This window comes from Olea europaea, unplaced genomic scaffold (assembly GCF_002742605.1).
Source record: "Olea europaea var. sylvestris unplaced genomic scaffold, O_europaea_v1 scaffold3170, whole genome shotgun sequence".
NCBI lineage: Eukaryota > Viridiplantae > Streptophyta > Magnoliopsida > Lamiales > Oleaceae > Olea > Olea europaea.
This window is the reverse complement of record NW_019250509.1, coordinates 41,604-52,042: the sequence shown is the minus strand read 5'-3', so window position 1 is coordinate 52,042 and position 10,439 is coordinate 41,604. Positions and strand designations below refer to the sequence as shown.

The following is a 10,439-nucleotide window of genomic DNA, read 5'->3' as shown; positions in this document are numbered from 1 at the left end:
TCTTCGACGCAAGCAACTGTCAACAATGACTTGTTTGATTTCTTTACCTTGAACTCAAAGTTATATTTTAATGCCAGCCGGTGTGGGAGTAGCTCAACGGCGCGGGACGAGAACGTTCAAAATCCGACAAGATTTTCGTAGACCAATTGTGCAATAATTACCAATCGATGTTTGTAAACGTGTATCTAAATATGTATGAACTCGTTTGTGTTGCATGATAATAAGAAAGAGAGAGTTGAGTAAAGTACGGCTTCTTGTGTTGATTCTTGCATTAGCCTTTGTATGGGGTACATGGGGGAAGTATTTATAGTGTCACAAGTTAGATCGTGACCTTTGGTTCGGGGTACACATAGCCTCATCCGATTAATTTACATGTCAAATTGTAGACATCAGCCGCACCTAGCTTGCTATACATTTATTGATTGGCAGAGCCACCTCTACTAGTGATAAGACTTAACATTTACACTCATGACAAACGTCCTATCTTATCATTCAAGTAAGATCTTTGTGCAGAGGATCTCTTGGGAGAAGAATCTATGGAAGATGCTGCTTTGTGATTCAGAGGCTACTACCTTGGTTACAAAGCTTTGGCCAACAGGGCCTCGTCCACCTTCAAAGGGCCTCGGCATATGGGCTTCGGATGCTCCTCAAGAGCAATGATATATGGGCCTAGGCTTCTGTGGACCTCAGTTTTGTGGGCCTTGACTTGAGTGCCACGTGGTTTGGCATGAGCTGGCTGTGGGCTCCGGTGGGTTGTCCAAGTGTGCAAACACGTAACAATAGTTCCCCAAATCCAAGTATAGTCATTTATGTATTGCGAGGACTTTGATGAAGTAAAGCCAGCCAGTTAAGTTGAAAGAAATTTTTGTACCTCAAATAATAGTCCCCCAAATCCTAGTGTAGATATTTATATCGTAGTTGGAGTTAGAAATGTGCTGTTGTGGAAGAATGATAAAGCCGAGGTGGCTTGAGAAACTGAACCTACGAGGCTTGTGGAGGCTGAATTCTGATGAGGAAGCTGAGGTGGTTGAGAAACCAAACTTGCGAGGCTTGTGGAGGTTGAATTCTGATGAGTAAGCCAAGGTGGTTGAGAAATCAAACCTGCGAGGCTTGTGGAGGCTAATTCTGATGAGGAAGTCGAGGTGGTTGAGAAATCGAACCTACGAGGCTTGATTGGTTGAATTGAGATGAGAAAGCCGAGGTGGTTGGAAAATCGAACCTGCGAGGCTTGATGGCTGATTTCTGATGAAGAAGTCGAGGTGGTTGGGAAATCGAACCTGCGAAGTTGTGGAGGCTAAATTCTAAGGCTCATTGGTAATGATTGTTCCTCGATAGTTGTGCCATTGATTTGATGTTTCACGCATATTTTTGAGGAAAGGTGGCTGGATCGTTCAACTTCCAAGGCATCTGCTTCCATCAAATTAAAGTCGTAATTATGAGCACAGTTGGAGCTTATAGAAGTAGAAGCGTTTGGGGAGGTGCGTGGCAGACACACTTGAATCTAAAGTGTAGGTTTGAAAAACCGTTTAAATTCTACGCCTTAGATTTGATTTAGAATGAAGGGTCCAGATTCAATGGGTTTGATCAGACGGCTGAGGATCGTCTTGGCCCTTTATAAAAGGTGAGTGACCCCATTTTTCTAGATTTTTATCCTTTGCAATCTAATTTCTTCTTCAAAAGCTCAAGTTTTTCAACGTCCAAACAGTTGATCTTCTCGTTTTTCGGCGTTACTCCGTTCGCGTAGTCATTTCCCATAGGTATTTTCATAGAAAATCCCTGGTATTGAGTTCATCCTTTTCTGATATGGAGTCCACCTCAAGTAGAGAATTAGTAACAGTTGCGTCATTCAGCGAGGGGGAGAGTTACAGAGGGGACCCCGAGGCCGAGCAATATGCTATGACCGAGGAGCCAGTAGATTACAGTGAGGAGTAGGGGGCGTCCCGAGTGCCTTCAAATATGACCTTGAAAAGGCTGGGGGAGATCAGAGAGAGGTACTGTGTACCTCATTATGTCGAAATGTTGGTGCCCGAGGCTCATGAGCGCGCATGCTATCCGAGGCCCGGATGGGTGGCAGTGAGTGAATATCTGTTTAAGGTAGGTATACGTCTTTCTTTGCACCCCTTCTTTAGGGCGGTGTTAAGGAATTTTATGTTGTCGCCGACCCAGGTTCTGCCAAATGGGTGGAGCCAGTTGGTTGGCTCATACTTCTTATGGAAGGAAGTGTCACTTGGGGAGGACATATCTCTCCACGTCTTCATGACCCTATTCCAGCCTAGGGTGAGGTAAGGAGTTAAAGGAGTGGTATTACTTAACTCCTTAGGGGGCTCACTCACCATTTGTGGTAGGGCTACCTTTTTCCATCAAGGGGCGGAAGGAATCGTGGTTCTGGGTGAGGGGCAGGTAGCAGGCAGTGGAGGGGGACACAGCCTTGGCTTGCACAGTACCGACCCAGTACTATGAAGCTCGTGAGTCTCCCAGCCTAAGTAGTTTACATTCTATATTCAAAATTTTCTTTTTCTAGCTGTTGAGGTGAGCAAGAAGGAGTTTGAAGTGATAGAGGACATTTACAAGAGACCTCTGAAACTTCGGCACTTTGACCACCTCATTGGCTGAAGCCGCTACTTCATTGACTTTGAATTGATGGCCTCCAAAGGTAAGAGGCTTGTATACTTCGTGTATTTCTTACTTTTTGTTTCGATACTGATGTACTGACATGCTTTGCAGACAAGTTCAAAAGGAGGGAGTACCCAACCCCAGACATGGCCTCTATCCTTAGGGCCACATCCAATGTGGTGGCGAGGCCCCTGAAGTCGGGGTCAAATGGTGCCAAGGAGGTCTGGGGAAGGGTGGAGCGCCTCTCCAAAGATAGCAGTTCCAGGGGTACTGAGGAGGGGACCCCTCAAAGGCTAGAGAAGGCTAAAGAGCCTCGGAAAAAGGAGAAGGTCCTCAAGGAGTAGAAGAAGAGGAAGCTGGTGCACATCACCAGCTCATCTAGGAAGTTCAAGACCTCGGTGTCCCACGAAGGAAAATAAGCCCCTCAGTTGAAGCTCCTGGAGACCGCCTCAAAAGCGGTGAAGATTGAAATGGTACGATGCGCCGAGGCTGAGGAGGCTATTGCGAGGACGGCTGCTGAGAAGGCAGAGGATGAAGCTGCCAAGCAGAGGCCCGCAAGAGTGCAAGGGAAATCTCTGAACTTCCTTTTCGGGAGGGAGGAGGTCCTGGCTCCAACGTTTGTTCAGGCTCTGCTAGCCGAGATTCGAAACGTGACTAAGAACTTCTACAAATTCTGGATGGACCGATGGTAATTGTATGCCTTTTTCTGTGACACGATGGACTTGACCCTTCTGAGCCAAAGTGTGAGAACCTTTGGCCTCGCATTGGAGTGCAGGGAGGTCCTTATTGATTTTCAGACAAGGACCTAATCCTCGAAGAAGAAGGTGACCTCCCTCGTAGAGGAGTTGAAGAAGGTCAGAGCTGAGGCAGAGGAAGCGAGGCCCCAAAAAAATGAAGACGTGCCCAAGCTGTAGTCTACTTTGGCCCAGATCGAGGCCTTGAAGAAGGAGGTCCATGAGTCCCAGTGCGAGGTGGCTTCCCTTACCAAGAAAGTGGAGGTCTCCAATAACCACCAAAAGGTGACTGCTGAGGCCTTGGAGAAGGCCAATCTGCAGCTGGCTGGGGCCCAAGACACCTACAAGTTCTTGGAGAGCCAAATAAAGTGGCATGTGGATGAATTGGCCAAGGCAAAGGAGGAGGTAGTCAAAGACTACATTGCCACAGGCTGCGGAGGCTCCTACTGCCGAGGCACCTCCACCATCATCCGAGGCTTAGTATAGTTTATTTTTCAATTAATTTCGATGTATTGGCCTCATGCCCTCCTTTTATAACTGATTGAAAATCGATATAATCTCTTTCATTCAATGTTGTTATTCTTCCAAGTGCATTAGCCTCGTTAAGTAATTGAACTTAAGATTGATTGAAGAATTAAATAATCTTGACTTGATATCCCAACTCCAATAACTTAAATAAGTAAATTGTACTTTAAGCCACACAAACCATGACTGATATTAGGCTTAAGCATGTAAATTGTACTTAAGCTTAATAACTGTAACCTGAACAGATCCTAAGACTGGATCGTCTTTCAGCTGAACTAAGAACATTGCTAGGTCTGATTGAAAAGGTAGTTGCGTGAAGCTCGTTGTGGTTGAGCTTTGTGAATCAATGGGTAAAGAAGTTTGATCCATGTTAAGGCTTCTCCCAATGGCGTTCAGCCTCACCAAAGGGAGGCAAATGGCGTGCGTCTCGAAGTTCAAGCGAGGTGGCCCAGAGATGGGATGCTAATCTCTCCTCCGAGGTGACGATACTCCCCAACATGGTGGATGATTCATCCATGTTGAAGCTTCTCCCAATAGCGTTCAGCCTCGCCATAGGAAGGCAAGTTGCGTGTGCTTCGGAGTTCAGGCAAGGTGGCCTAGAGATGGGATGCTGACTTCTCCTCCGAGGTGACGATGCTTCCCAACATGGTGGATGGTTTATCCATGTTGAGGCTTCTCCCTATTGTGCTCAGCCTCGCCAAAGGGAGGCAAGTGGCGTGCGCCTCGGAGTTCAAGTGAGGTGGCCCAAAGATGGGACGTTAACCTCTCATCCGAGGTGATGACGCTTCCCAACATGGTGGGTGGTGCATCCATGTTGAGACTTCTCCCAATGGCATCCAGCGAGGTAGCACATTCATTGATAATAGATTCGGAGGTGCTCAATGTTCCATGGACGGGGTCGTGCCTTTCCGTCCATGTTTTCAATCCAGTATGTCCCAGGTTGGATCTCTTCCTTGATTCTATACAGGCCTTCCCAATTCAGACCCAAGGTACTGGTGCCTAGTTCCTTGGAGGAGAGGAATACTCTCCTAAGGACCAGGTCGTTGATTCAAAATGACCTCTTCTTTACCTTTGAGTTGAAGTACTTCGTCATCTTTCTTTAATATGTGGCGAGCTTTAGTTGGACGTCATCTCTTCTTTCCTCAATGAAACCGAGGTCTCACCTCCGAAGCTCGTCGTTTCTTATTTCACTAAAGTGCAGATATCATGGAGATGGAAGTCCGACCTCGACGGAGCTCATTGCCTCAGTTCTGTATGCCATGAGGAAAGGTGTTTCCCCTGTGGGGGTCCTCATAGTGGTTTGGATTGCCCAACGCACTTGTGACAGCTCATCTACCTAGGCCCCTTTTGACACATCAAGCTTCCTTTTCAGGACGTGTTTGATGGTCTTGTTCACAGCTTCAACCTAGCCATTTGCTTATGGGTGGTGAGGTGTGGAGAAGTGCTTCTTGTTGCCAAGTTCTTCACACAAACTTCTGACCTTCTTTTTGTCGAATTGTTTACCATTGTCTGAGATGATTGAGTAGGAAATCCTAAACTGGCATATAACGTTCTTTCACAAGAACTTGGAAGTATTTGCTTCTGTGATTTTTTCCAGTGGTACAGCCTTAACCCACTTCTTGAAGTAATCAATGGCCACAATTACAAAGCTCACGCCTCCTCTGCCTTTCGGTAGAGGACCTATGAGGTCCACATCCCACTTCGAGAAGGGGCTGGAGAGCGTGGTCAAATATTGCAATGGTTGTCTTTGGATAGGAGAAAATCGTTGGCATTTGTCACATTTTTGTACAAACTGGAGGGCATCCTTTTTCAAGGTGGGCCAATAGTATCCTTGTCTCAGTATTTTTTGCACCAAAGATAGACCTTCGGAGTGGTTGTTGCAAACGCCCTCGTGGACTTCCCTTAAGATGTAGGTAGCCTCTTCTCCTCCCACGCATCGAAGGAGTGGAAATGAGAAGCTCCTCTTGTGGAATACATCATCAATGAAGAGGAAATGAGCTGACCTCCTCCTTAGCTTGTAAGCTTCATGCTTATTAGTGGGAAGTACCTGGTCCTTTAGGTAGGCTACGATGGGCTGCATCCAGGTAGGAGTCCTGGGCACCCATATCATATTGGAGGCCTCGGTTGATGGTATGAGGAGGTGCTCTATTGGGACTATTACGAGTAGTTCGGAGTCCTTGCTACTTGTAAGTTTGGAGAGTCCATCCGCATGTGCATTTTCAATGCGAAGGATCTGGATCAACTTAAACTTTTCAAAGCATGGGATGAGGTTCATCACCATTTTCAAGTAAGAGGCCATAGTTTTGTCTCTGGTAGAAGTTGCTGTTCACCTAGCTAACGACCAGCTGGGAGTCATTACTGATAAGTAGCCTCTTCACTTGCATTTCTCTGGCTAATCTGAGGCCCTCAAGAAGCGCCTCATATTCTGCTACATTGTTGGTGGTTTTGAACCCGAACCTCACAGTTGAGTTCAACTTGTGTCCTTCCGGGCTGATGAAGACAACTTCGGCACCTAAGCCGATATCTCCAGTCGATCCATCCACGAATAAGTTCCACGTAGGGGGCTCACATGTTCCATGATTTTATCCACTTCGGGTAAATTGGTAAATTCTGCCACAAAATCAGCTAAGGCTTGGCCCTTAATGGTCGCCTTAGCCTTGAACACGAGGTCAAATTCACTTATCTCCAGCGCCCATTTCAATAATCTTCCTGAGGTATCAGGCTTTTGAAGTACCTACCTTAGGGTAAGGTTTGTTAGCACATGTATGGTGTGGGTTTGGAAATAGGGCCTCAATTTCCTGGAAGCCGTGATCAAGGCCAAAGCGAGCTTCTCCATAGTGGGGTAACGGGTTAATGACGATATGAGTGCTTTACTTGTGTAGTATACGGGGAGTTGGGTGGTCCCCTGTTCTCGAATTAGAACTGCACTAATGGCCTTATTGGAGACTGCCAAATACAGCTGAAGAATCTCGTCGGGCTTCGGTTTGGAGATGAGGGGAGCCTGCCCTAGGTGCCTTTTTAGGCCTTGGAAGACCTCTTCACATTCCTCAGTCCATTGTAACTTCTTCTCAGCTTTCAACACTTTGAAAAATATGAGGCATTTGTCTGTAGCTTTGGAGACAAAGCGACTAAGTGCGGCCATTTCCCCAATCAAGCTTTGTACCTCTTTTGGCTTTTAGGGGGACCTTATCTTGCATAGGGCCTCAATCTTCTCAGGGTTGGCTTCAATTCCACGTTGGTTGACCATGTATCCTAAGAATTTTTCGGAGGCAACCCCGAAAGCGCACTAGAGGGGGTTGAGTGTCATCCCATACCTTTTCAAGATTTGGAAGGTGTTGTTGAGGTGCGTTATGTGGTCTCCATCTTCCAAACTTTTCACAAGCATGTTGTCTAGATAGATCTCCATTGTCTTGCCGATAAGGTCCACAAACATTTTGTTGACGAGCCTTTGATATGTGGCACCAGCATTTTTCAACCCGAAGGGCATCATCTTATAGCAGTAAAGGCCTCTGTCTATGATAAAAGAAGTGTGTTCCTCATCGGCCGGGTGCATGGAAATTTGGTTGTAGCCAGAGTATGTGTCCATGAAGTTCAACAACTCGTGCCTAGCCGTGGAGTCTACCAGTTGGTCAATCTTTAGGAGTGGAAAGTTGTCCTTCGGGCAAGCTTTGTCGAGGTTAGTGAAATCAACGCATACCCTCCATTTTTTGTTGTGTTTCTTCACTAAAACCGGGTTAAAGACCCACCTCGGATAGGTGGCCTTCCTGATAAAGTCATTTTGGATGAGCTTCTGAACTTCTTCCTTCAGGGCCTCATACCTTTCAGGGTTGAGGGCTCTTCTCTTTTGTCTGTGCGGGATAACCTTAGGATCAATTTTCAAGTGGTAGCAACTGACCTTGGGGTCTATGCCTACCATGTCCTCAAGCCTCCAAGCAAAGACATCAAGGTTCCTACTTAGGAAATCCTTGATCTTTTCTTTCAAAATGTTGGACAAGTCTTTGCCCACTTTCAACAATTTGGATGGGTCTCGGGGGTCCACTGAGAAGCTCTCAAGTTCCTCAACTGGGGATGGTTGAGGTTCATATTCAATTACGTGGGGGTCAATCTCATCGATGACCAATACTTCTAGAATGGGTGGTGCATCGATCATTTCAACATCTTCCGGTTCGGAGGGAGCATCACCTGGGACATCAGCCATGACTATGTTGGCGATAATCACATGGATGTCCCGGAGATCTACCTTTCTGATGGAGCTTAGGTAACACTCTCTCGAGCCTCTTTGGTCACCTCTTACCCTTGCCACCCCATTTTTCGTTGGAAATTTCATGCATACTTGGTGAATGGAGGTAACGGCTTCAAATTCCTTCAGAGCTCCCAATTCCTTTATAGCTGATCTACCCAATACTCCGTGGTAGGCCGATCGACTGTCAACAATGAGGAACTCTATGAAGTTCATTGTAGTTTGGGGAGACTCCCCCATCTCCACTACAAGGGCGATCTTTCCTCTTTGAGTGATGCTATCTCCCATAAATTCGTACAAGGGAGTGGAGGTGGGCATCAACTTGTGGTCCAGTATCATCTTGTCGAAGGTGGACACGAATAGAATATTGACGGAGCTATCGTTGTCAACTAACATTCGTTTGAGCCCACTCCGGGCTATGACCGCTCTCACCACAAGTGCATCGCGGTGGGGATAGTGTACTCCTTCAGCGTCCTTCTGGGTGAAGATAATAGGTGGAAATTGATTCTTCCGGGAGCTGTGGTCCACAATATAGCTAGGTAGCGTGAGGTACTTAGCCTCACAGGCGTAATTCCTTTTAGCATTTCGCGTTTCACCGCTCACATGTGGGCCTCCAAATATGGTATCCACCTCATGGATAGGGGCCTCATCTTGAGTTTGCCGATTTCTTTGGTGTCTGTGCCCTTTCCTGGGCCTCTCTGCATCATGCTCCCTTCGTCACGGGGAAACATCCCTTTGACGGGGAGCGGCCTCTTCACGCCCAGGTCAGTTGCCATAGCTAGCTGGGGGCATTTTCGCCTGGGGTGATTCATTTCTATCCCTGGGGGTTCTTGCTGGGTAGATGAGCGTAGTCTCGACAATTTGCTGTGTCGCGGCCATAGGACCTGTGGTATATGTAGTATCCGAGGAGGTTCGAATTTGACTTATTTCTAGGTCCCGAACCCCGACCTCGGCCTCTCCCCCTACGGGATCCTTGCGGGGTTCCTATCTGCTGGGTGTTAGTGACTGGGTTGATATCCTCATATGCCAAGGTAGGAACTACGTTCAGAGTGGTGATGGCAAGTGCTTGCCCATAACTCTTATTACCGGCTTGGTTCATTTGATAATCCATCAAGTAGGAAGTCAGCCCTCTAGCACGCTGTCTTTGTGGAGGTGGGAGGCCTCTACTTACCCTGTTCCTATGCTTAATCAATTCTTCATTGATGATCTCCCATCTTATAATCTCGAGTAGGGCGTCATAGGTGGTAGGGTCTTGATTTTGCACGTCCTTCCAAAATAAGGTGTTCATGTTCAGGCCTCTTCTAAGTGCAGATAACGCCTCACAGTTGATGACTTGCACACAGTATGTCATCTCATTAGTGAAGCGTGATAGGAAGCTCTTCAAGGATTCCCTATGTGCCTGTCTCATATCTTGGGGATGTTGGATATGAGCCTTTCCCTCACAGCGAACCTCTTCAAGAAGGTGGTCTTGAATTCGGGCCAACTTCTTATGCTACCAGGTAATAACCTACTATACCAAATTTCAGCTGCTCCGCTAAGGTCACCTCTTCCGTCATACTTTGGTACCTTGGGCATAACGTAGTGGTTCGAGACCAGGGCACTCCTTAGTTCCCTTGAGAATGGCAGGTTTTCATCATCGTCATCCAAGTCACAGGACCTCTGCTGCTCATCTGAATCATTTTCATCGGCCTCATACCTTAGTGGTTGGTGAGAGGTGTCGGGATGGTTACTAGCCTCCTCTTCCCTTCTTTGGCGCCTATTTCTAGGCGGTGCAGTACGGGGGGCATTTTCATGCCTTTCTTCCGGCTGTTGAGGTATTGGAGGTGGGGGTTGTGGCCTTGTCCAAGGCTCATAAGGCTGTTGTTGCCTTGGCCTCAATTCTGCAGGGCTGATTCTGTCAAATACACTACCTAACCTCCTATGTCTTCGCTCTTGCTCATATGGAGGTGGGAAGTTATCATGGTTCAAAGAGACCTCAGTAGGTCACCCAGAAGCGTAGTTGGCAGAAACATCAACTTCCACTTCCCTTTCAAATGGGCTTATACCTTGACTGTAGTCCAGCAAGGCAGCCCTCTGACGTTGAACCCCATCTTCTTGCTAGTAGTGCCCTTGGGGGCATATGGAGAAATAGGGAAACTTCCTAGCCTTGCATTTGGGCGATGAGTTCCCTCATAGCCATGTTCTGGCTAGCAATGTCCCTCATGTTGGCTTCCATGGCGGCCATTTCTCTTGATAGCTGGGCTGTCACTGACATTCCACCTCTTCTATGGTGGTAGTGGAGGAGTCGGTACCGAGCTGTTGGGGCAGTTGCTGGAGAGGGCACACCT

General features: G+C 47.2%; 1 protein-coding gene across 1 annotated transcript; it reads right to left on the bottom strand.

Annotated features, from left to right (window-relative positions):
* Positions 1 to 7,158: 7,158 nt before the first annotated feature.
* On the bottom strand, positions 7,159 to 8,888 carry LOC111385468. The gene is made up of 3 exons (XM_023009857.1): positions 8,774 to 8,888; positions 7,865 to 8,723; positions 7,159 to 7,720 (listed from the first exon to the last, which is right to left on the bottom strand). The coding sequence occupies exons 1-3, from the start codon at positions 8,886 to 8,888 to the stop codon at positions 7,159 to 7,161; spliced, it is 1,536 nt and encodes a 511-aa protein (XP_022865625.1).
* Between the last annotated feature and the right edge of the window lie 1,551 nt (positions 8,889 to 10,439).